General features: G+C 42.3%; 2 protein-coding genes across 2 annotated transcripts in view; both read right to left on the reverse strand.

Moving 5' to 3' along the window:
* The window catches only part of RBM44 (RNA binding motif protein 44), a 29,848-nt gene extending 14,983 nt beyond the window's left edge, over window positions 1–14,865 (reverse strand). Inside the window, exons 1-5 of the mRNA XM_063147697.1 lie at window positions 14,535–14,865; window positions 10,139–11,613; window positions 9,737–10,018; window positions 8,148–8,203; window positions 6,812–6,985 (exon numbers count right to left, since the gene is read on the reverse strand). Coding sequence (XP_063003767.1) covers window positions 6,812–6,985; window positions 8,148–8,203; window positions 9,737–10,018; window positions 10,139–11,613; window positions 14,535–14,865 — 2,318 coding nt within the window. The remainder of the gene's footprint in view (window positions 1–6,811; window positions 6,986–8,147; window positions 8,204–9,736; window positions 10,019–10,138; window positions 11,614–14,534) is intronic.
* RAMP1 (receptor activity modifying protein 1) overlaps window positions 1–27,137 on the reverse strand; it is a 547,734-nt gene that overhangs the window by 74,350 nt on the left and 446,247 nt on the right. The gene's annotated exons all lie outside the window — the stretch shown is intronic.

Here is a 27,137-nt window from a genome sequence, read left to right on the forward strand (position 1 = left end):
GATGAGAACTTGAGTCCTTTTTTAAATAAAGAAAAAAGAAAAAATAGCACCGTGGCTATTGGTGCTGAAAACGGGTTCTCGTTTCTACTGAGGGTAAAAGCAGAAAATGCTGTCCATTTTTTGGCGTATGACCTTCTAGTAGCTGGTTTCCTAGCTGCTAGGATAATGTTCCATACGTCAGTAGGCCGGGGTTGGTTGTCTAGCGCTGCCATATCCTCCATGCTGTTAGGTTTAGGGACTGGACATCCGGATGGAAGATGAGTCCCTTCCCCCTGGATATGAGGTTGTGGCATAGAGGCAGTCTGATAAACTCCGCTGAGGACAGTTTGAGTAGCGGAGTGAACCACGGCTGCCTTGGCCACCAAGGCGCTACTAAGATGGCGTTGTCATTGTCGCTGCGCAACTTTACAATGACCCTTGAGATGAGTGGTATGGGGGGGAGCAGGTACAGAAGCTGTCCTGTCCACGTCCTCTCGAAGGCGTCTCCTAGAGATGCTGTCCTGTGACCCGCCCACGTGCAGTATTGGTTGCAAATGACGTTCTCTGGTGACGCGAATAAGTCTATTACAGGCTGTCCCCATGCCTGAAATATCATGTCGAGTACAGACCTCTTCATCTGCCACTCGTGGGTGTCTACGAAGGTGCGGCTGAGGTCGTCTGCCAGAATATTGTCCTGGCCTGCGATATGAATGGCCGGTAAAGTCATATCGTGGGCAATTGCCCAGTGCCAAATGTCTAAAGTTAGAGAGATCAGGTCTATAGACCGTGTCCCACCTTGCTTGTTTATATGCCAGACAGCAGCCATGTTGTCTGTGTGTATTTGGATCACATGTCCTGACAAGGTCTGCTGAAAGGCATGTAGTGCTTTTTGGATGGCCATCAACTCCAAAACGTTGATATGTCTTTTCCTGTCGAGAGGACCCCAGCGCTCCTGTATGGTTAGGTCTCCGCAGTGGGTTCCCCAGCCCAGTAGGGATGCGTCTGTCATTAGATGTTGAGATGGCAGTGGGGGTTTGAAGTCCAGGCCCTGCATAATATTGGATAGGTCCGTCCACCAAAGGAGTGTGTCCTTTACTTTGGTAGGGAGCGCCAATTTCACTCGATGAGCGTCCAATGTATTGTCGTACTCCCGTAAGAGCCACAATTGTAGGGGCCTCATGTGAAGGCGCGCCCAAGGGACGATGCTGACTGTAGCTGCCATAAAACCCAGTAACCTTTGTACCTGGAAAGCAGATGTAATGTTAGACTTGAAGAGCTTAAGAGCAAGTTTAATTAATGTTGTAGCTCTATCCTCCGGAAGGAAAGCCCTGGAGCGGGTTGAGTCCAGAATTGCTCCAAGGAATTTAATTTTTTGAGTTGGTTGAAAATTTGATTTTTCTTTGTTGATGCAAAGGCCTAATTCATTGAGGAGATTGATGGTGAGTTGGGTGTTACGGGTGGCTTCCTGTTCTGTACTAACCACTATCAGCCAATAGTCCAAGTAGGGGTAAATCTCTACCCCTCGAGTTCTCAGAAAGGCGCAAACTGGTGCCATACACTTTGTGAAAACTCGGGGAGCAGTAGAAAGACCAAAAGGAATCACCTAAGATGTCTTCCCCTACTATGAACCAGAGGAATTGGCGATGGTCAGGGTAAATCAAGACATGGAAATAAGCATCCTTAAGGTCAATGGATGTGAACCAGCCCCCTTGGGAGAGGAAAGGTAGGATGCTTGCTAAAGAGTTCATCCGGAATTTTTTAGGGTTGATGAACTTGTTTAGCTCTCTAAGGTCCAAAATAGGCCTTAGCCCCCCATCCCGTTTCGGAACCGTGAAGTAGCGAGAGTAGAAACCACCTCCTAGTGTGCATGTTGGTAATCGCTCTATGGCGCCCTTCTTCAAGAGAGACTTGGTCTCTTGCAACAGAGCGTCTGTAGGAGGTGAGAACCTTGCGGTTCCGAGGGGAGGGGGGGTGGAGAACTCTATTTTGTAGCCCCGAGAAATGATGTTAATGACCCATGTATCTGTAGTAATAGTGGTCCAGTTGTGGAAAAAAGGGGCAAGGATGTCACCAAACTTAAGTGTTGAGCTGTTTGGTGTGTGACAGTCAAAGACGCCGTCTTTGATTCAGATCAGGCTTGTTCTTATTTTGCTTGAAGCGTCCTGAATATTGTTGTCTCTTGTACTGACTTTGAGGTTGGTACAGAGTGGCACGATCCTGCAATTGTAGTTGTTGATGTCTTGGCTGGAACTGTTGTTCTGACCAATCCCCATTTTCTTAGCCGTGTTCTTGGCTTTTTGGATACTCTCCATGGACTCATCCGTGGAGGAGTGGAAAAGACCTTCCCCGTCAAAGGGGAGGTCCTCTATCCGGGTGCGTGCTTCTTGAGATAGTCCTACGGACCTAAGCCACGCATGCCGTCTTAATGCAATGGAGGCTACCATTGCTTTTGAAGCACAGTCAGTGGCGTGTCTCGCTGTATTCAGCTGTTGGCGAGATAGCCTCATAGCTTCCGTATAAAACACGTTTGCAAGTTCCCTTTGGTCATCAGGGAGATATCCAGAAATGGATGCCATTTTTTCCCAAAGGAAAAGTTGATATTTAGCCATAGTGGCTTGGTAGTTATGCACCCAAAGGGACAACGCAGATGAGGAATAAATCCTTCTTCCCAAGCCGTCCAGCCTACAGCCTTCTTTGTCTACTGGCGCATTGTGTTTCCTTTGAGTGCGTCCTTGAGATGCCTCCACAATGATTGAGTTGGGCTTGGGATGGGTGAAGAGGAACGGGGCTGTTTTCTCCTGAATCTTGCAGATGTTATCTAGTCTTCTCGACATTGGTGGCATAGAGGAGGGCAGCTTCCAGGATTGTTGTGCTGTGCGTAGTAGCACAGGTAGATATGGAATGGCCGCTGGGGTTGATGATTCACAGTATACGTCATCGTAAACTGGGTCATTCAGCTTTTCAATTGGCTGCGACATTTCAATTCCCAGGGACCTCGCCATCCTTTGCACTTGGTCGGCAAAGTGTGCCAAATCCTCCGAGGGGGAGACCACATCCGACGATACCACCAGGTCATCCGGCGAAGGGATGGATGGTGCTGGCGATGCTTCCTGAGAGGAGTCAGACCGATAGTCCTCGTCAGAGGGTTCATCCAATGTATTTTCCCTCATCCTTGTCGCGGGCAATGTCTGTAATGACTGTGACGGTACCGAAGCAGTCTGTACCGTAGTCTGCACCGGTTGCAGTGGAGGCGGGGCCCTCGGTACCGAAGGTTGAGGCGGTGGTGGCATAGACGCAGCAACTTCCGCGGGCGGGCGGGAGATTGTTTCTGAAGGGGGTTGGCGAAATCGTGGGTAGGGAGCAAACTGTTCCTGGTAATAGTCTTGCTCACGCCTGTGCCTCCAATCCCCATAATAGTATGGAGGGTATTGTGGAGGTTGCCAATCCTGGTCGTGTCTCCTGTTCGGTGTGCGGGGATGTTCCCCAAAGTCGTAATGCCGTTGGCTTGAATAGACTGAAGCCGGTGAGCGATCATGATAATAGCCATAGGGAGACATTGGACGATACCGACGGCCGTCGGTATCGGGTGCTGGGTATGGATCCCGCGGCATATCTCGGTACCGATGAGGTTCGATTTTGATTGCCGAATGCGGGTCATGCTATCGATATCGATGTCCATCGGTATCGAGCGGCAGTCGTTGATGTTGACGGTATCGAGGGGAAATAGGGCCCCCTTCTAGCAAAGTAATGTCCTGCGAAGAGCCTCTAATCTCTCCTTCTGAGACTGATGCTCGCACGCTTGTTTCCTCCTCCGGTATCGTGATGATGTTCAAGGGGGACGGTACCGAAGGATTGGTCGGCTGCTCTGTTTGCGGTAACGCTAGGACCGGAGGCGAAACCGGAGTTGCCCGTCTCGGTATCGAGAATGCTCTCAGTACCGACAGTGTCGGTATCGGGCTCGTTAGTATTGGAGGCGTTGTTTGTAAAGAAAGCCTCGATATCGAGCTTCTTGGTACCGCTGAGTGCTTCGGCATCGAAGTTGTCGGTACCGGGCTCTTCGGTACCTATGGATTTGACTTGGTCGATTTTTTTCTTTCCATTTTTTGACTTCAGTTTGCTCTTTTTCTTTTGGGGCTCTTCGGGCCCAACATGCTCTCTCGCTCTCTTAGATATCTTTTTAGCCGCTTTAGACGAGGTGGAATGAGAGGAGGAGGGGGGAACCGCTGAGGCTTCACTCCGTTCTGGAGGAGGTTGGGGCATAGTCTCCATTTTGTGAGGAGATGTAGAAGCACAAGATTGCCTCGGTTTATCTACTGCCTCCAAAGCCTTTTCCCAAAGAATCGCTCGCAGGTGATCAGCGCAGTTTTTTCTTGCTTGTCTTGAAAATTTCAAGCAGAAAACACAAGACTCTACCACATGAGTCTCCCCCAAGCACAGCAAACACAGAGAGTGTCCATCCGTTTGCGATATCTTTTGACCGCAGTTAGTACACTTTTTAAAAAGTCCTTGGTGTGCCATAAGCACAAGCACTAAGACTAACAAGATAATATATATATATATATATATATATATATATATATATATAAACTAACTATATAGTAAAGAGAGAAAACGGAGAGGTAAGAAAAAGATTGAAAACGATAGATTTTCCAGCTGAGGTACAACAATACCAAGCGAAGTCTCCAACAAGCTGTTGACCCACAGGCGGTTGAAGAGAACTGAGGAGTTAGGCGGGAACCCCTGAGCATGCTCAGTGGACGGTGGGGGAGGGGTTCCCGCCTAAAAAGATTTTCAGCTAGTGAAGTTTCCGAAGCTGGCCCCGCGCAGGCGCAGAGCCCATATGTGTGATGCACAGAGACCAGGAAGAAGAAGAAGGGACTTGACAATTGCAAATTGCTATCAATTGCTATCCCTGCCAATGTTACCTCAAGGATTGACATGTAACACACTCTGCCCAGGGTTGCTATTGAAAAATTGTGAGAAGCTTGAAGCTCCTGCAAGTTGTGGCAGCCTGTCTCCAACCAAGTTTGGATAGTTATGATAACATCCATCCAGCCCTTAAACAACTGTACTGCCTCCAGTTTAGCTTGTATGTGGAATTCAAAGTGCTGGTGATACTTTTAAATGCAAATGTCCTGCATACCTCTAGAAATTCCTCTTGCGGTTTGTACCCGTCCATAGACTGAAATGTGGTACAAGATCCATTCTCTAGGATCCCAACAGTAAAAGCTGCAAAACTGGACAAGACATAGACCTTAGCTAGACCTAAGGTTTATCTCAGGATCGTCCCAGGGTCAATCCTGTTCATGTAAATGACACACAGGGGATCCCGGGAGCAGGCAGGGACGACCCCAGGATAAACCTTATGTCTAGCTAAAGCCACAGTGTAACGATCCCTGTGGAACATCCAAATTGCACTCTTAAAAAGCATGGTTAAAAGAACTAAATGTTGGGAGGCTCCAATTTAAGCTTTGTTTCAAACATCTTCCTATGACTTTTTACTTATGCCTGGGTTCACAGAACACACCAACCAATAATGGATTGTTTTCTTGCGTAACCAATAGCCAAAGCTCTCTGGGTAGTTCACAAAAATTAAGACCACAAAATGCAGCATAACATATAATAGCTTAAAATTATAGTATAAAACTACAACCAGAGTAAAACCTAGCAGCAATGCAGAGATTTAAAATACAATAGAAGATTTAAAACAGAGCTAAGAAACTGGAAGGCAAAAAGGCAAATGCTATTTTGGGCTGCATTAATAGAAGTATAGCTTCCAAATCGCATGAGGTACTGGTTCCTCTCTATTCGGCCCTGGTTAGGCCTCATCCAGAGTATTGCGTCCAGTTCTGGGCACCACACTTCAAGAAGGACGCAGACAAGCTGTAGCGTGTTCAGAGGAGGGCAACCAGGATGATCAGGGGTTTGGAAACAAAGCCCTACGCAGAGAGTCTGTAACAACTGGGCATGTTTAGCCTGGAGAAGAGAAGATTGAGGGGAGACATGATAGGACTCTTCAAATACTTAAAAGGTTGTCACACAGAGGAGGGCCAGGATCTCTTCTCCATCCTCCCAGAGTGCAGGACACGGAATAACGGGCTCAAGTTAAAGGAAGCCAGATTCCTGCTGGACATCAGGAAAAACTTCCTGACTGTTAGAGCAGTATGACAATGGAACCAGTTACCTAGGGAGGTTGTGGGCTCTCCCACACTAGAGGCCTTCAAGAGGCAGCTGGACAAGCATCTGTCAGGGATGCTTTAGGGTGGATTCCTGCATTGAGCAGGGGGTTGGACTTGATGGCCTTATAGGCCCCTTCCAACTCTACTATTCTATGAATGCTAAAATGCCTGGGAAAATAAAAAGGTCTTCACAATTCCTCACTCCCACATGGTTCCCAAACAATTTCATGTGCAGATAATTTGTCACTTTTCATGAAAGTGCAAAGTGGCAGCTATTATGCAATAGCTCATCAGGTGGCTCCCAATATGGCTGCAATCCCATATACACATACCTGGGAGGAAGCTCCAATGAACTCAATGGGAGCTTCTGGTATACAATTTAGGATTGTACTATAAATGTTTGTATTAGAAATGCCCATATCAGGTGCTTCCACACCAAAAACTATTTCATAGAATCATAGAATAGCAGAGTTGGAAGGGGCCTACAAGGCCATCGAGTCCAACCCCCTGCTCAATGCAGGAATCCACCCTAAAGCATCCCTGACAGATGGTTGTCCAGCTGCCTCTTGAAGGCCTCTAGTGTGGGAGAGCCCACAACCTCCCTAGGTTCACTCAAGAGGTTCACTTTCATTCAAGAGGAATTACATCCATACCTCTTTACGTGCTCCTTTTCTTCCATAATAGACTTAGAAGTCTGCCAGCAGTGCTGATGATACATCTGATAGCGGATTTTCAGAAGCTGCATTTCAGCCTTTATGGCTCTCTGCAATATCTCCTTACAGCAGTTTGGCAAACGCTCAGTTATTTCTTGTGACAGCTGCATCATCCTTTCAATAGAAATATTACTGAGAGTATTAACAAATGTGAACTAGAGGATTCTTCTTAAATGTTTATATTAAGAAAAAGATGATCAACTGAAAAACCATTCCTCATCAACTATAGGCAACTGAGTTATGTTCCCATTTTTAATGCAGTATTATTAGCAACATTCATAGCTTCTAGTTAAATTACATTTTATACTCAATTAGCCTTCAAGCATAAGCATTCTAATAGCCATTTTCCTGGCCTAACTTGTGTTGTTGTTTATTCGTTCAGTCACTTCCAACTCGTGACTTCATGCCTAACTTGTAACCTTGCTAAATCTCATGGGCTTGGATTCAGAATAGTCCCTCAATGAATAGAAAGGCTGACAATTCAGAGAAGGCTGCCACTCATGGAAAGGGGGAGACCATTTTCATTGATTCCTCCTTCTCCTGCAGCCTCCTGCACTACCTCTCATGCTGTTATAGAGCCTCCAATCGGCTGAAGCAGGTCTGGGCAGGGGGAAGTGGAAATTGGCAAAAACGCCTCCTCTCCCCATTTATGTGAGCCAAACTTCACTTACAGCATTTCAGGATCCCTCTCATGTAGTTTTTCAAGGATATTAAAAGAAAAATAAGCTATAAGACATTGGCTGCGTTTGGACAACACAATAATCAAAGTTGGGTTAATAGTCAACTCTACAGTTGATTATCAAGGTGGGACTCCCCACACGACATGATTATAATCAATCATGGTGTGGATTGAGGTCAGCGTCGAGTTGACTATTAGTCACCAGTGGGTTTGGTTGACATATCTCCCACCCTCTCTTCCCCTCAGTCCTCCTGCTGGTATCCCATCAGCCATTGCAAGTTCTGCTGGCTGGACTAGAGTGGCAGCTGCTGCTTTGGTCGCTCTTGCCAGGGGACTCTATACTCGCCCAATATAACCAACTATGTGTGATGAAATAGCCAATGGTGCCTGACGCATGACACAATAATCAACGATTGTTCAAATAATCAACTCCTCAAAGTTTCAGCTGAATAACCAACCGTGGTGTGCAAAAGTCCCGACAGACGACACAATAGCCAACTGTTGACTATTTAACCCACCGCTGTTTATTATGTCATCTGAATCCTGTCATAGTAAAATCATCAGTACTGCACATAAACTTTAAAAAGCATATCATACCTGTTTGGGATTTCATTTAACTCTGTACTAATGCTATTTTCCAATTCCAAAGGATCCTGAAAAGTTAATTTTAAGACGCTTTAATGGCAAACTTAGTGTGGTTAATCAACTGAAGTTGTACTGCAGATTTAACTAGCAAGTTACAAGCCGTATGGAACATACCTAAGAGTACCTTCGTTTGAATATGGAAATGCAGAGCTCAAGACAAAACCCACCCACCTACACACACACACTGTATACATAACCATATGATATCTGCATCATCCAACACAGAAAACTCTTTCCCCAATAGGAATCAACATACATCCCACATACAACATTTTCAGATGAGGAGCTGAGATGGATATCAATCTGCAGCATGTATACCTCGCTTCTACATGCAGAAAACACACATTAGACTCTACACTACACGTGAGTTGTACACTAAGACTTGTTTGGATGACACACCACTTTGCATATGCAATCGCCTCGGGGGTTGTTGTGTCGTGTGAAACCTGCAAGCCTGGGTGATGCAAATTAAATTTACATAATCCACACTTCCTGCATAACATGACAGCCGCCAAGCAGCGATTGCTTATTCAAAATGGCTGTATGCACCCCACAACCTCACCATGGGTTAAATAACCGACACTGGGCTGTCGTATCATGCGAACAGACCCTAATTCTTGCAGGGAAAGGCTTTCTGTGCAGAAATGTTGTGAATAAGCTAGACAAATGTGTAAGCTCTGCATTCCCTTACTCAAACGATAACTCTTGAAGCACCATAGAAGTGAATATAATTAAGAGCATGGTTAAAACATCTGATTGCCAGGACAGAACCAAAGTAGCAAACCGGTTTCCCAGAAATCAGCAGTTCAAGTCAAAACCTTAACAAGGCAGAGCTCTGCCTGCAATCTAATGAAAATAGATATCCCTTTCATACCTCCAAAAACAAATGGTACAGCATTTCTTTAAATTCTCATAAAACTTATAAATTCTCAGGTTCTTAAAAACATGTTGCAATATATAAAGTTTTGCAATGTAAAGTTAGCTAACTGATTAAATATTAGAATGACAACCGCCCAGAGAGCTTCAGCTATGGGGCGGAATATAAATTTAATAAAATAAATAAATAAAGAAATACGCAGTGGTAAGTTAGGCTTTGATGTAGAAGGCCTAGGTTCAAGTTTTGGACATAAGCATGTGTATTCAGCAGCTGGGGCTGTAAAAATGGCAATTGCATTCATTGCTCTTGGTAGAGAAAGAGACTAAATCTATTCCCTCTTTGAACTGTTAATCTGAATGACTGCTTTTTACGAATCTCAATATATTGAACCTTGCGAATTGGATTGGGCTGGGGAAATCACATGCTCATGGTCCACTTGCACTTGAGTCCCCACTGAGCTAGGGATATGTACTTAGGCTGTGTCCAATATTGTCTGTTGAAAGTGCTGTAAAAATAGGTTTCCCCCCTCCCCCCTACAGCCCCCTAGGCTTCCAAAAACTGTTATAGAAGATTTGGGGAAATTACAGAAAAGATTTGTGTGGCAAACAGGGCTGCAGGAGGAAAGCAAGGGTATGTACTATTGTGCAAGGGCAATTTCACTTACGTGACACTGGATGTAGCCCACAGAAACAGGTTTCCACACAGCTATCATCCCAACTACATAACCCTTCATCCGTACAACAGATGTAATTATGGTGTACCTCCTCACAGAGAGTAAAATCGCATTAGTTTCCCTCTGCTTATTGAAGACTTCTGTCAGCGAATTGCCTCTTTGTCCCACAGCTTCCACAATCTGTTCTGGAGGGTTGAGGGGCCTTCTAGAGCAGATTTTAGGGCGAATGGGGGTTTCAAAGGGAAGAGGAAGCAGGTTTTCCATTGTGTTAGTCTGCACATTCAATTTCACCCAGAGTTCTTACAAGCACATTTAATAGTTAGTTAGGAAGTGTCAAATAATCACAAGTCGCTGAACACAGTTTAACAAGCTCTCCAACGTTTTCAAGGTTACCTCAAAATTTGATGTCCATCCATGTTTGGCAGTATCACTACCGATACAGTTTCCCAACGTATTGGCCATTACAATTTGCGAATCTGTTATCTCCATACTGCCAGATATGCATGACCAATCTGTATTGCAGGCAACACTTCTGTGGGAATCTGCCAGCCACTCCTTGGGCCTACGTTTGCTCATCATTGTTATCACCGTGTTTTGTGCCCTGGACACCACTGAAGCCTTGACATTAGTTGCACGACTTGTTGTAAAACAAGCTCTAAAATCAGAACTTGCATCAACAGCTTGGTTAACTTTACTTTGATGGTTACTAGCTACATTATTCAAGTATGTCACGTTCTTTAACTTTGAATTAGGAAAATTATCTTGGCATCTTCTATCTTTGTAGGTGCAATTCTTATTTGCATTAAGTACAACTGATTGTTCATGAACACAGGAATTTGAAACTTCTGAATCACCATTAGAAAGGTGGATATGTGATAGTGTTCTCTCCTGCTGTAACACATGTGGATTTCCAGTTTTCTGAAAAACACGTGCACTATTGTAATCAATTTTTTTACATAATCCTTTATTGGTCGCCATTAGAGATGTCAGTGTTATATTTGTAAGAGAATTTACTTTCACTTTTTCATCAATCCCAGACTTGCCCAGTGGGAATGATTTTGAATTATTTCTTTTTTTACTAGTGCTAAATGAATCCTCATTAACAATACTATAAAACATACTGATGGTCTCATCTTTTTCTTGATCATCACAATTTGAACACTCTCCCTCTGTACATTTGCCATCATGAAACATCTGGGAGAATTCTGGTATTTCACTGTAACAGTCACCAACAATACTACAACCTGAAGTAGAAGACTCATCATCCAATTTGTTAAAAGGTTGTTGGTCATCTTCATTTGTCAGTTCCTTGTCCTGAAAAGTTTCTGAAGTCTCTGTTTCTTGCCTATATGAGTTATGCCCAATATAATCTTGTTCTTCAGCACTGTGATATTCTAGTTGCGAATCATCATCTAAGTCATTGCATTTGTTCTCATCATTTTGATTATCTCTGAAGTGGGGAAAATATGCATCAGTATCCAAGTTAATAATATCTGTTTCACTGGCATCTTCCAGTGCTATGGAAAATTTTTGTTGCTTACATGCAGATTCAAGTTCTTCAGCAAGTTTTGAACTAAAGTTAGTTATGTTTTCTTTTGACGACTTTAATTGAAAAGCACTTACTGAACCTGACTGGCTTGAAATGGAGCAATTAGTTCCTGCTTGAAATTCACTAGAGATATTAATCTCACTTTTTTCAGAAAGTTCTGGCTCATGGTGTGCATTCAAGACTCCGCTTTCTCTCTGTTCCATGCTCCTAGAATCAGAATGGCCACTTGAATCAATTAGATTAACCACAGGTTTACTGAATCTACTTTTCTCAGAACTATCTGATGACAGCTGATGGGATTTGATTATTGCCTTTTCACCTGTTTAAAGATAAGACATCATATTCAGGATAGCTATTTCAATATAGGTCCTTTCTATATTATGAAAAAATGAGGAATGTGGTTTGATTGTTGCAAGTAAATAAATAGGCACACAGAAGAAGGCAGTACAGATCAGGAAAATACTGGTTCTTTTTCTGAGCTTTTAAGAGGCATTCCTTGTACTATTAGAACCTCTTCACATATTATTTACCATAAACAAAATTCCCAAGATAATCTGCAATTAGAACTGATTAACACTAACCCATGTTTTGTTGCCCTTCCCAGCAGACAACCAAACAAACCACAGGTTTCTCAGTCACTGGTTTGCTTGTTTCCTTCCCCCTTTGCCTACTCCCTCCCTATATCACAAATGCTTTTGCAGCACTACAGTACTGACAATAAAGAGGCTGGGTTTTTTTTTTTTTACTCTTGCCCGCTGCCTCTGTAGCTAGGCAAAACAATCCACAGTATAATAATTTAAGCAACCCAAAGTTCACAACCCAACAACAAACCATGGGTTCTCTTTGTTCATGGTTAAGAACCCATAGCTAAACCATAGTTCCAGGTTCATATGTAACAACAACTCACGATTCAAGAAACCATGATTAACTAAACCATGATTTGTCAATGGGCTTAATTGGACACAACTGAGGGAAGAGGTGTTAGGGCAACTATGAGTGGGGGTTAGTTAAACCACACAGCATGTGCCCATCACAGAACCAGGATCTGCTCAGCATGGTTTATTCACCCTTCCCTGCCTCATAGTTAATCCCCTGGCCTCCCACTGCCAGTTATCCCAGTAGCCTTTGTGCTGGGAACACACACATGTTGGCTGCTCTGTCCATCACTATGTAATGGCATCCAGAGTCTGGCCATGACGCTAGTGTTGCCAGAAGTGGCAACTGACTCCAAAGTCCCCATGTTTTCATGCGGAACGTTCATTTTTAACCATGGTGAGCCTGACAGATGACACAGCAAGCCATTCCAGGTCACCTTAACCCCACTGCTGTGGGTGGTTAATTAGCCCTTGTTGTTGGACTTTTCTCACACACACCCATACAACATGCAAAGCCACCATGGTTCGCTTCCTAACGTGAACCATTGTTGCTTAGCATTATGTGTGCAGAGAGCCATTATGTGTGAACTAGGTCACTCTCAAAAAAAAGAACAGGATTGTTAACTGGAGTTCTCTAAAGGCTGATAGATCACTCATGAATCCTTCAAAGGCATACCTGTTAAGTTCACACTTTACGAGTAAACCTTATTTCATATCCCCACAAAAGATCAGTTTGGAACTATGCACAGTTGGTTTTGTTGTTGTTGCAGAATTGCAGAAAAGAGAAACAAAGAAAATCTGTGTATGTTCCCATAGATCTCCATATATAATCTTTAATCCTCTTTCAAACAATTGTCCACAAAATCGTTAAGATAAAAATTAGAAAGCAGAACTTCAACAGATGTGCTGCTTTAAATAACACAGCATGCAAAATATCATTAAAATTCCTCCAGCATGGTTTTGCAAGATAACAAAGCAGATACAGACCACCCACTTCATAGTAAACTAAGTTTACCATAGAAAACAGAAAGAAAACACTTCGAACGTCTTAAGCATTTTGAACTGTGCCCCTCTTTCTAAATGTATTCTACCTTGTCTCCCACCAAACTCAGCATCAACTATCTGCTCCCAAACTGTGCAGAGATCCTTGCAGTCAGGAAAAGAAAAATAACAAAACACCTTCTAACGCTACACACAACGAAATACCAGTGGGACAAAGAGGCACTTCTACCAAAATCAGATTGAAATTATGGGGCCAGCAAGGGAAGCATCACCCCCACAAATCTATGTGAATCAATGAGGATTCTCTGCTAAAGGGCATTCAAACAACTCATGTCTCTTAAGCAGGGAAGGGCGAAAGGTTCCCGTTTCATGTTCCTATCCTTTTCTGGAACTTTGTGCTAGACTTTCAGATCTCTTGTGCCCCTCAAGGGCCCACCAAAAAGTTTGAGGACTATTGAGCCACCACATTAACAGCATCATTTTCCTCCTTCAAAGATAAATTAAAGCATTTCTTACCTAACATTACAGACCAGCAATAACTTTCCATTTTTGACAGGCAAACAGAGGAAAAAGAGGATCTCAGAGGATCTCCGTTGGCTCTAAAATTCTTCTTTGCAGGTCAACTGAGGGGCTGTGTAAATGCTCAGAAAGCCCCAGGGTGGGTGTGCAATTGCAGCTGTGTCATAAAATCAACACCACGCCACCGCACACCCACCCTGGGGCTTTCCGCCAAAGTTGCAGAGAAAAAAGAGTCAGGGACTTATCCATTTTTTTCTCCACAGCAAGGTAAGGATGCACAAGACGACACCAAGACAGCCCTTCAACTCACTATGGAGGTGCAACAGAGGCATGGCCAAGCGGTGCCTGGTGGAAGGTGACCTGCATTTGGTTGCCTTCCACCAGGAAGAGGGCGGGGTGGCTCCGGTCACTGGATGGCCGCCCAGAAACCCTGTGCTCCCTCCTTGGCATCAAGATTACCCGATGCCAACCAGCACTGTGAAGACACCCCCTAAATGATGCAAACTTAATAAAATAGCTCTTTAAAACTGATGAGACCAAGTAAGAATAAACAAACTGCACAGACTTTCCCACCTCTGCCATTTTTTTGCAAGTAATAGATATAGTAGCTGCTGCCGCTGCTGATACATGAGTCTGTGATCATTGTAATTGTACATTCATGCTTTTGTAGCCTTGTAAGCCACCTTGTGAGGGCAGTGCACCTTGAAAGGCAGGTTAATAATTCCCTAATGCAAATCAAATTTAAGTAAAATGTATTTTATAATTAAAATTACTCATAACACAAATTATAAGTGCAAAATTATGACGAAGTGTTGCCAAACTACTAAAATTAAAACTAACTCACCTGAATTGCTATGAACAGTATTGGGCTTCTCTAGAACTTCTAGTCTGCAGGCATTCATTTCAGCAGTAGCACAACTACAGTAACTACTTTCCCTTTGATGATGATTAAAAGGAACAGGCAAGAAAGGCACTACCATAAAAGGGTTTGATGGATCTATAATCTTATGTCTATAAACTTCTGGTGTAGCTAAATATACTCTTGGGTGAAAATAGAAAGGTACCACTGAATAAGGGACTGGTTCATAATGTGAACAATCTCTTAGAAACCATGGCCTTGTATACAATGGAGGATGAGCATATGAATTTTCATTAAAATAAGGTGGGCATGACATATTTTAGACATGTGTGTGACTGGGTAAGAATATGCCAGTTAAAAGTCCTGCAAAGCAAGGAAAATAGACATGCATATATAAAAACGAATGGTCAACAATTGAGCAAAGAATTCAGCCCTGAAATGTATACTGTAACCTAGGGGTCCCCAACCTCTGGGCCACAGACCGGTCCCAGTCCGTGGCCTGTTAGGAACCTGGCCGCGCAGGTGAGCTGCTTTCACCCCCACACACCCCAGTGTACCTGGGCGTGGGGCGCCATCTCGGCTGCCCAGCAGAAGTGAAGGCAGGACGTTGGAGTGGGGTGGGTGGGGGGTGCTTCCCAAAAGAATCCCCTCAACGACCCCCCCCAGTCCATGGAAAAATTGTCTTCCACAAAACCGGTCCCTGGTGCCAAAAAGGTTGGGGACCGCTGCTCTAACCCCAAGCAGTATTTCATAAGTTACATACGCATATACATTTCATACTGTTGAAAGTTAAATAATACTTTAACAATGCAATCCTATCTACTTAAAATAAGCCCCACTAAATTCAACAATACTTCCAAACAAGTGTGTACAGGATTACAGCCGAAACTTCTTTTTGTAAATAATACTTATGGCTGCGATCAAAAACTACTTTAGGCTTTCGCATACCTAGCAGAAGTTTGATTAACCCCCCACCCCACCCTCCTCCATGCCATAGTTGAAATACTATTTCACAAGTGGCTTACTAGTAACATGGGAGCTGATTCTCAAGAAACACAGGTCCAAACTTCCCCTGGATGTGCAATTCTTTGGATCCCACCCACTGTCAATCAACTCAAAACACATGAATGAAACTCTTTAATTTAGAATGAGTAGGGCCAACCTCCTTTAATGCTAATAATGAATACTTAAGGATTTGTAGTAAGCATTTTTATGCATCGGATCCCAATCATTTACAGTAAAGTTAATGTAACTGATTTCTCTATTATTTACATAGCATTTCCAGTGAATGATCTGTGCTACTCCCACACTAGCAGAACAAAAACTAGTTCTTGAAACATCCTGTAACAAACAGAAGCGCTTGTTTCCAGAACAGGGCAAACTCCCAGAAGGAATTATGCTGATGTCTCTTGTTCCAGAAACAAACATCTCCACTCATTCTGGGATTGCTTTAGGACGCATGTGTTCCTTTTGTGCTAGCAGTGGGTCCTGCTTGCATAACAGGAACATCAGAGGAGTGGCTGTATATGATACCATACAATGTTCATGTGCAAGTTGCAGTCAGGTGACTCCATAAAACTTTGAAAGGAACCAACATTCCCCCTGTGGCTGCAGCTTCTATGGGGAAGACTAACGGTAGACAATTTATCTTCACAGTGAATACCTGTTCAAGCAGGCAAATTAGGATTTTTATTGCTTTTAATTGTTGCTAGCCACCTTGGCCATCTTATGGAATGGCAATATATAAACGTTTTAAATCAATATAGGAATGGCACAATTGGCGCCTACTGTGCTATAGACAGCATGACAGTCAAGGCTTTGCACCACCAATTTAAATGTTGCTTTCAGACTATAGCACTAACTCTGGGAAGCAGTTCACTCCAGATTTACACACACACACCCAAACTGCAAAATGGGCTCACTTTGCCTTACTTTCTATACCTAGCCCTTCCCTCCTCACCTCTCCCCATCCCTTCTGCGAAAATAAACGCTTGGGATGTCTCTAGGATCCCCCGTGCGCAGATGCCGAACAGGGCTGGGCTACGTGGTAGCAGGTGAGAAGATCCGAGCCACGCAGGAGGGCCCGCGAAAGCGGTTAAAGCGGTTGAGGCGCGGCCCCACCCGCGGAAAAGCAGCCATGCATTTGAACGGGGATGTCCTCCACCCACCCCACCCCCCTGGGAAAGCACGGGCCACTTCTGGCTTTTTCTAAACAGATGAACGGCCTCCATTTTGGGAACGACGCCTCTGAGCAACACGCCAACGAGCGGAGCCCCGTCTCTTTCCTGCCTCCCGCCTTCGCGCACCTTGAGCGACATCTGGAATAAAAGAAATGCTTGGAGGCCCGTGAAGGAGAAGGACTCACACACACACACACACTCACACAATGCAACAGCAGGCCCCACAGCCCCTCGCCCGCCCAGCGGTCGCCTCACACTGGAACCCACGTGCCCCAGCGGCTCCTTTTATAGAGGCCGCGCGCTTGGAGGCGAAGCGCCATTGGCTGATCTCGGCGTGGAGAGGCGGTTGGCCGGGGGCTCGGCTGAGGGAGCGGCCCGCTTCTCCCCCGCCAGCTCCTCCCGGGCCAGTGGCAAGTCAGGGGTGTCCCTGGCCGGGCCGAGGCGGATGCTTCGGGAAAGAGCCCCACCCCCACGCGCCCTCACGACTCCTAGCTGCGCGAGGTTTCCCTCACGTCGCAAGCGGGAGTGGGGAGGGGGGGAGCGCACCTGCGGTATATCTAGGGTGACCCTATGAAAAGGAGGACAGGGCTCCTGTATCTTTAACAGTTGCTTAGAAAAGGGAATTTCACCAGGTGTCATTTGGAGAACCTGGGGAAATTCCCTTTTCATCACAAAAGTTAAAGGTGCAAGAGCTATACTAGAGTGACCAGATTTAAAAGAGGGCAGGGCTCCTGCAGCTTTAACTGTTGTGACGAAGAGGGAATTTCCCCAGGTTCTCCATATATACAAATGACACCTGGTGAAATTCCCTTTTCAATGCAACTGTTAAAGATACAGGAGCCCTGTCCTCCTTTTCATATGGTCACCTAACGGGCTTCCCGTAGAGGACGAGCAGCATTGTCCCGTGTAAGCCATTAAGCTCAGCGTCCCAGATTTGCCTCAGAAGCGGGTTTTTTTTGGTTGGGCGCAGAGAGAGAGAGAGGCTGTGTTTGCAAAGTGTGGCAAAGTATTTATTTATTTATTACATTTTTATACCGCCCAATAGCCGAAGCTCTCTGGGCAGTTCACAAAAATTAAAACCATTAAAAATAATAAAACATCCAACAATCTTAAAAACCCAAATACAAAATACAATATAAAAAGCACAACCAGGATAAAACCACACAGCAGAAATTGATATAGGATTAAAATACAGAATTAAAACAGCAAAGTTTAAATTTAGGTGTTAAAATACTGAGAAAATAAAAGAAGTATGCTCTCTGTCATCAGGATGCAGCAGTCTCCAAAGATCAATTAAACCTAAATCAGTCATATAGGATTGAAGCGTTTGTCTCACCCACTGTTTGGGTCTTAGGGGTGGGTGTATTTCTATCCAAAGGAGGATTTAAAATCTCATTAAAATCCCCCCCCCAAAAAAAACAATCAGATAATCATAGGTCATTTCAAGCAGGTGGCTAAAACATTCATGAAACTCTTAGCAGGAGAGTCTGCATTTGGACCCATATGCATTCATCACTGCAATTATTTTATCCGCATATTTCCTAACCAAAATTAGAAAACGACCATCAAGATCAATATTCATCAGTTGCAGAGAAAGGAAAGTCTTTTATGGATTAAGATTGCCACTCCTTTAGCACCTGTTGAAGTGTCTTGTTATAAAAACCTCACCAACTCAATCCTTGTTTATCAAATAAGCCTCTTCAGCGGTCATATGGGTTTCTTGTAAAAATGCCACATCAACATTAAGCTCTTTTAGCTTTGAAAGCACCATTTTCTGCTTATTAATATTTCGGAGTCCCTTGACATTCCATGAGGTCACATTAAGCATTGGACAAGAAAAGGCAACGTGCCATTTGCACCTCCGTATAGACAAATCATATCAATATTGCAAGTATTTCTCACATTTAGATCAAAGACCACATTAAACCTTAGTATAATACATATTGGTCTGCAAAAATTTAAAAAATCCACAATAATATTTGCCTCTCCCAAATTATAATGAAAAATAAAATAAAAATAAAGACCAACAAAACCAAAAACCATGAAAAATCACCCTAAAACAAAAAAACAAAACTTCATGCCTCCCGTTTGGGACCACGGTGCACCCCATCATCCTGCTCTACCCAGGATTAAATTTATGAATATACAATCAGAAAAGGAAAGTATTATTAAAGTGTTAACAGACTGCTTTGGAAGGAGGGGGGGAGGAAGAGAACCAAAAAGAAACCAGTAATTGAAGAAAAATCATAATAACTTGTCTAAACTATTGGTGTTAAAAGTTATGCTTAGTACATTAATTAACAAAAAATAAGTGCATATATTTATTGCATTGTATATAGCGTCAGGAACGAGAAAAAAAGTGGGGGAAGGAGATAGGAAAAAAAGGCTGGAACAGTAGTATTGTAAATATAGTAACTGGCTCAATGCCTAGAAGTTCTTATCAGCAGACTAAACACAGGAGGAAGGAGAAAAAGAAAAGAAAGAGGGGGGAGAGAAAAAAGGGGGGGAGCAGGCTGGGAAGCATCACTTAATTTTTGAGATTTAAGTCCAATTAAGAATTATTCTGCTGATTCAGGGATACAGAACTTGGTGATTTGATCATCATGATGGACACCCATGTTGGCAGGAAATTGTAAATAATATTTTAAACCGAGCTCTTTAGCTAAGAACTTTGCCTTGGTAAATCTGACACAGCCTTTGAGTAATCAGGATAGATCATTATTTTTATTTTATCTGGACCCCAATGGAGGTCGTCTTTCTGCCAAGCTATACACAAAATAAATTCTTTAGTTGAAGCACGTAATAGCTGGATAATAACAGGTCCACCTCTGCGTCATTGTTTAGGACCACCTGGGACACGGAAAGCTCTTTCAATCTCCAGCTGAACAGGCAGTGCAAGCAGGTCACATAGAAGTTTTCCCATGAAATCTGCTAGGCATACCTGTTGAGATTGTTGAGGAACACCAAGAATGTGCAGATGGGATTTTCGATAATCATCTTCCAGTTGGGTGATTCTGACAGATAACACACTACACAATGCATTAGTTGCTGTTTCATGAGAGATCACCCAATCCTCCAGCTTGATAAATTTAGACTCCATTTGCTTGAGATGGATATCAGTTGAATCCACAGTCCCCTGCAGAGTACTGATAGCATCCAAGTTCATCTGAAGCTGATCCAGCTGCGCCGTCTTCTGAAACAGTTGTAATGATATATTTTTCACCACAACACTCAAATCTTCTGCACCGTCTGACTGAGAAGTCTTCACAGACTTTGCAACTGAAGGCTCCAGAGGTATGGGTGGCGTCCCTACGGCATTTTTAGTTTTCAGTGGAGCCATCCTCAAAACCTCCCACAGAATACAGCAAGTAATTAAGGAGAAAGTAAAAGCAAGCAAAACAAAGTTTGTGCGAGAAGTTAATTAGATAACAAGGTAGTCAGAAGGCTTATTAAAAAAAATGACAAGAATGGAGCAGAGCAGGAATGAACCGACTATGCCGCCATCTCAAACCGGAAGTTTCTATTCCATCCCCCATGCTCTTCAACATCTACATGAAGCCACTGGGTGAGGTCCTTAGGGATTTTGGGGTTGGGTGCCATCAGTATGCTGATGATACTCAGCTCCACTTGTCCTTGTCGTCGGAGTCAGCTGGGACTGTGAAGGTGCTGGGGCAGTGCCTGGAGGCTGTAATGGGCTGGATGAGGGCCAATAAACTGAAGCTGAATCCTGATAAGAGGGAAGCTCTGTGGATTGGTGGTTCCCGAGTCTGGGAATTGGGTAAGCGACCTGTTCTGGGTGACGTGGCGCTCCCTCTGAAGGAGCAGGTGCGTAGCTTGGGAGTACTGCTAGATCATCATTGTCACTGGAGGCCCAGATGGACTCTGTGGCATGGAGTACTTGGGGCCAGCTTCGGCTGATCCGCCAGCTACGGCCTTTCCTGGACAGGGACAATCTAGCCACAGTAGTGCATGCATTGGTAACTTCCCGATTAGACTACTGCAATGCGCTCTTATGTGGGACTGCCCTGGAAGATAACTCGGAAGTTGCAGCTAGTGCAAAATGCAGCAGCTAGACTGCTGGCGGGTACATCTCAAGCCCGAGACTTGAGATCTGTTGGAGGAGCCCTTCTCCGCATCCCACCAGCGCAACACATACACTATGATAGGACAAGGGAGAGGGCTTTCTCTGTTGTGGCACCCTGACTGTGGATTGCCCTCCCCTTGGAGCCCGACTGATGCCAACACTGATTTCATTTCAATGCCAAGTAAAAACACGGCTTTTTAACAAAGCCTTTAATGGTTAAATGCACTAAGAGGGCACATTGTTTTAACTGTTTAAATTGTTTTTACTGGTTTAAATTATATATTGTTTTAACTTGATTCATGGTTTAATTTGTTTTTAGCTGTGTATATATATTTAGTGTTTTATACTGTATGCTTTTATCTATATGCCGCCCTGAGATCCTAATGATATAGGGTGGGATACAAATGTTTTAAATAAATAAATAATAAATTATCGGGTTAATAGCGATATAATATTGCAATGTTTTTACTCCTAAAATAGTGTTCTCAAGTGTTTCTAACACATGCCATTGTTTTTGGCATGGTTTTTTTTTTTTAATATAAAGGGATTGTTCTGTTCCAGCTTTACACCATCCACTATACATGCATAATTGATAAGTGGGGTCTTGTGTGCGTAACAACAGATGGAAGATGGCTGGCTTGGGTTATGTGATTTTGAGAGTGTTGTCCATGGGTGGTGAAGCCAGGGTGAAAGATAATGTATGGGGTGATCTAGAGAGAGAAACGTATGGGGAAATGAATTGGCTGGTGGGGGGGGGGGAAGGGAGTTTGCCTCCTGTGAAACAGATTTCTGTTGGTGCTGAAAACCGTGTTTAAAGGTATTAAGAGGACTGGGTAGAGACCTCACCTCTGCCTAGTACTGTCTTTTGTTTATTACCCATGTTTCCTATGTCAGCCATTTTGCTTTGGATGCCCAGGAGTTTCTTAAATTGCCCTAAAATCTTGCTTTATCTCTGCCTTAAGCTAAGGCTGCATGATGCTCTAGCTTTTAAATCTTTCTTCCATGTTGTTCATGTGCCATTCTATGAAATTCACATGTGCAAAACAAGAATTCTTTGCGAGTAAACATTCCAGCATGACACATCAAGTCAAAACTAACCCCTTGTTCTTCAGATACATCTGCACTACACACATCAGAGCCTCCTGCAATGGTCACTGGATGCAGTATTATTTGGGAAATCACACACACTTTTAAACAAACAAAAAATTGAAAGCACCATCCAATAAAAAACATTAATTCAAATTCTGAAAACCATAAGAAAATAATTCCACGAGAAGCAGTATTGATATACACAAAATAAGTAAAAAACAGTTACACTGCAATCCTATCAATGTTTACTCAGCAGTAAATTCCACTTGTATTCATTGGAGTTATTCCCGGAAAAGTGTGCATATGATTGCAAGCCTAAAAGTATTGATCAAATGCTTGCCTGAATAAAAATGTCTTTACAGCTTATCTAAAAGTAGGAGGGGAAGGAGTGTCAGTATGGTATTCCTGGGACAGTATACCATAATCATGCCATCATGGAGAAGACCCTATTTCTGTAACTCATCAACAGTATCTCCAGTAGAGATGAGCCAGAGAACGCCCTCCCCGCCCCAAAAAAACACCCTAATCTTAAATTGTACTAAAACTTTGGGGAAGGTTTGGTTTGAGAGTGTACTGGGCCCAGAATTCCCTGCTCAACAGATGCTCAACACTAGCAAAAGAGGTATATTTCTACATTTATGCAGTAAAAATACTAACATTTATTTATAGTTTGGGAGATCATGTGATAAAAAACAAGTTAATACTGACTTTAAGTTAGTAAATAGTAAATAATGCATGGCTGTGATAAACAACATTGTTCATGATTCTCAAATTCTTTCTGGAAATTATCGGAGATGTAATTTCCATTTTGAAAACCATACCAATTTCTGGGTGGTTATTTCTACTCTTCAGTGGGAGAATCATTTCTGTTGCAGGCCTATATTAATAGTTTGGGGAGGACATTGTGTAATGCAGATTCTACCTCTGTTGTATTAAATTCTACCGCATATTATTTTCAGGCATGGGTATATTCAATTTTTATATCATAAATGATCCCTATAACCCATAGTATGGAGAAATGTGAGAAATTTTGCTGGGTTCTTTTGAACAATCAACAAATCCCAGTATTTCAGAAAAAGATTCAAAGGTAGAGGAGTACTAAAGCCAATTAAGTAGAATTGTGATAAGCATACATGCGTACTTGTATGTTTATCACAGACTCATTCAAATAGTACTGTTGCACAGAGACAATGTTGTGGCCAGAGAAGTCAGTTGTGTCAATGCATCACTCAGTTTTAAATGTCTAGGGGTCCTACAACACCCAGAATTCCTCCCACAGGATTGTACGATGAATAAATAATCTGCTAGTGGGCACATCTGTACTACTTAGTTGTATATGTTCTAGTATCTAGTACATTTGAATTTAAAAAACATTAATTTTAAAGTATCCCCTAAATTACATAAAAAAAGACTAATGGGGGAAAACACAATTCAGGTAGTTTTGTGATACTAGATTTTGCTTCTCAGAATCTAGGTTTCTTACTCATTCTTTACTGATGTGGAGTCAGGTTCTTGTAGATCCAGACTTTGCCATATGTGAATGAAAGGTTCCTTTCCATCCATGGAAATCTTCTGATCCATTTATCAGAAGGCAGAAGAGGCACCTTTTTCCAGTTCCCCCTGCAATCACCACTGTTCTGGAAAGTTCCCCAACCCTTCAAAACAGAATTTCAGAGGATGCAAGGGGCTGAAGGGGTGGGTGGGAGAAATCAGGAAAAAAATGGTATTTTGTCTCCTACCAGCAGGTATGTCTTCCTAAGCAGAACGCCCCATGGGATGCTCCCACCAGCAACGGCAAAACCTGGATCCAGATTTTGGATTTATTATCTAGTTGAAGTGGATCAACTCTCCCTTAATTTTTCCTCCTGTCCTTTCAGCATCAATTAAGCAGACAAATTGGACAGGAAGGTTCCACTACCCCTCAACTTGGGTAGGTTCTAGTTCGGGTGAGGGCATGAAAGTCATTTCCTGTTACCACTTCTGCATTTTGTTTTTTGAAACTTTGGTCTCAATCTGTTACTGGAGCTATCTTCTCATGTCATGGAGACCTTGTACATTGTTTCACTAGTCCTGGACAATTGGGCACAATGCTGTTACACTTACCCCAGAAGAGAGAAGAGAGTTTTCAGGAAATGATTGGGGCCTCTGCAGGCCAACTGATGATCAATAACACATATTTGATTTATATTTAGTACTAGCTGTACCCTGCCACGCGTTGCTGTGGCTCAGTCTGGTTAAATTGAAAAGAAAGAAAAGACAAAGCGGATGTTTCTAATATGTTTAATTTCACAATGCTTGTGGATATACAATATTTTTAGTTGTTCCATTGTCTGTGTAGATATAGAGATTGTCTGGTTTGCCGCCTCTAGAACACGCAACATATAATTGTCCATGTGAGAAGCAATCTGTGTCTAGATCTAAACCGCACAATTCTAAAGATTGGCCCTGAGCTTTGTTGATGGTGATTGCAAACGCCAGTCGAATGGGGAATTGCAATCTCTTAAATTGAAATGGCATATCTGTTGGAATCATAGGAATGCGAGGAATGAGGACATCTTCACCTTTGAAAGGTCCTGTCAAGATTGTTCCTTCTATGACGTTGCTCAGTAATTTTTTTACTGCAAGCCGCGTGCCGTTGCAAAGTTTTGGCTGGTTGATATTTCGCAACATGATAATTGGCATGCCGATTTTCAACTGCAGTACGTGCGGTGGCATCCCTGGCAGATCGAGTGAATTCAAAAATTCTGTTGGATAATTAACCGCTTCATCTGCTTCCACAACAGTGTCGATGGACTTGTATGTGACTGCCTCGCTTTGAATGTTAGATTGAATAATATTGTTAAGTTCGTAGACGTTTTTGTTCTTGGCCGCAAGAATAGCTCGTTCACTCAGCCAATCGTGATTCTTATAATTGGTTTGAATATTTGGAAATACTTTTTCAACCAATTCTTCTTTTGACGTCACTAAATTACAGAAGTTATAAGGTAATAAAATTCGTCCTGAGGTCAGATCAACCGGCACCTTTCCGTTCCCAATTTCCAGCAATTGACGTGAGAATATCTCAGCTGATCGATCGTTTTGCAGCTGGACACGCATATTTGTAGTTTTTTTTTTATATATATATAATTTTTATTCATTTTCAACACTATATAAACATAGATAAACATTACCAAATATAACTAAAACAACACAATAAGAAAAAAAAATAACATCAAACATCTGTTACATACATCTTGAATAAATGTTGAGTACAATATCAAAAGCTATTACATATACCTTATCAAACTATAACATCTTCGCTCTTAACATAAAAGTGCACCCCCCCACCTCGGGATCATTCTTGAGTCCAAAATCTAATCGTTTCTTCTGCTGGTGGTTTCCCACTTCCCTTAGTAAACACAAACACTAGGAACTGTTTCCAAATTCCTTCGAACTCATTTATTTTAGTTATGCCTTTTCTCCACTTAATGTTACATGTCAATTTATCATTGATGGCTATATCCCATACTTCTTTATACCATTCTTCAATAGAATATTCCCCTTGGATCTTCCAGTTCCTAGCTACCATCAACCGTGCTGCTACCAACAAACTCGATATCAGCTCTATAGTTCCTTTTCCACACTTTATCTCTTCAAATAGTGACAGCAATGCTATTTTTGGTGTTTGTTCTATTTTCATTCCCACTATTTCTTCAATTTCTGAAAACACCATCTTCCATAATCTTTGTACATATTTGCATTGCCACCACATATGTAAATACGTTCCTTTTTCCCCACAACCTCTCCAACAATTTGCTGAATGTTGATCACTTATCTTATTCAATCTAACCGGGGTTAGGTACCACCTCCATAAAATTTTAAAATAGTTCTCCTTTATTCTTACTGATAAACTTCTCAACACTCTTTGTTTCCATAGTCCCTCCCAGCTCTGTCGCCCTATCTGTATCTTCAAATCTGATTCCCAAACCATTTTCTCTGTATTCTCTCTAAACTCCTTCTCTAACAATATTTTATATATTTCACTCATTAATCCTTTTGAGACTATACTATCTCCTTTTCCTTTCTCCTTACTTACTACTAATTCTTCAAACCTCGTCATCTTTCTACACTTTCTATTGTCCTTAATCCACTTTTTATTCCATTGTTCTAATTGACCATATTCTAACCACGATAGCTTCTTCTCCTTTAACAAATTTTCCATATCCTCTCTTGTTTTAATATCACTTAACCAATCCTTTAATTTTATTTTATTTTTTTCTTTTAATATTTTACACAATCTACCCTTTAGATCCTCTGGGAAATTCTTTAACATTATTATCGGTGCTAAGGGAGAGTTGCTCGGAAGCAGCTTCCCTTTAAATTTACTCCAAATTTCCCATTGAGTCCTCAGGAGTGGATTATCTATACTTCCAACCCACTTTCTTCCTCCATCTTTAAAAAAAACATTCTCCAAATTCATCTCTACCTTACTTATGTTTTTTTCTTCCATCCAATATAAATCTCCTACTCCCATAATTGCTTCTACAACATGTCTTAATCTATTTGCTACGTAATATAATTTTATGTTTGGGAGACCCATTCCGCCCTTTTTTTGGCTTAGGTACCAATTATTTTTATTCACTCTTGCTCTCTTTTCTCCATTACAATATTTATTAATAATATTTTGCCAACTTTTTATCTCGGTTTCTGATATTTTTATAGGTAACATCCTAAATACAAAATTAATTTTAGCTAATATCTTCATTTTTATCAAAGCTATTCTCCCAAACCAAGATAAATTTAATCTTTTATATTTCTCCAATTTCTCTAATACCTCCTTCTTTAACTTCGTTAAATTTTCCCTTTCTAAATTTTCTAAATTTTTGGTAATTTTAATTCCTAAGTATTTAATCTCGTCCTTGACTTTCACTTCCATTCCCTTAAGTGCCAAATCCTTTTCTTCCTTCTTAGTATAGTTAAATAGCATCATCTCTGATTTAGACCAATTTATTTTTAACCCTGTAATTTTCTCAAATTCCCTCAACTGATATTTAACTCTTTCTAATTTTCTTAATGGATTCTTAATGGTCAATAAAGTATCATCCGCGAACATGTTTAACTTTATTTCCCTTACCTCTCCAATTCCTTCTAACTCTTCATCCTCCCTTAGTGCCTTCGCCAAAACTTCCATAACCATTACAAACAGGACCGGCGAGAGCGGACATCCTTGTCTTGTTCCTCTGGCTAGTCGTATCT

The sequence above is a fragment of the Elgaria multicarinata genome, chromosome 2 (genome assembly GCF_023053635.1).
Source record: "Elgaria multicarinata webbii isolate HBS135686 ecotype San Diego chromosome 2, rElgMul1.1.pri, whole genome shotgun sequence".
In the NCBI taxonomy this organism is placed as follows: Eukaryota; Metazoa; Chordata; class Lepidosauria; order Squamata; family Anguidae; genus Elgaria; species Elgaria multicarinata.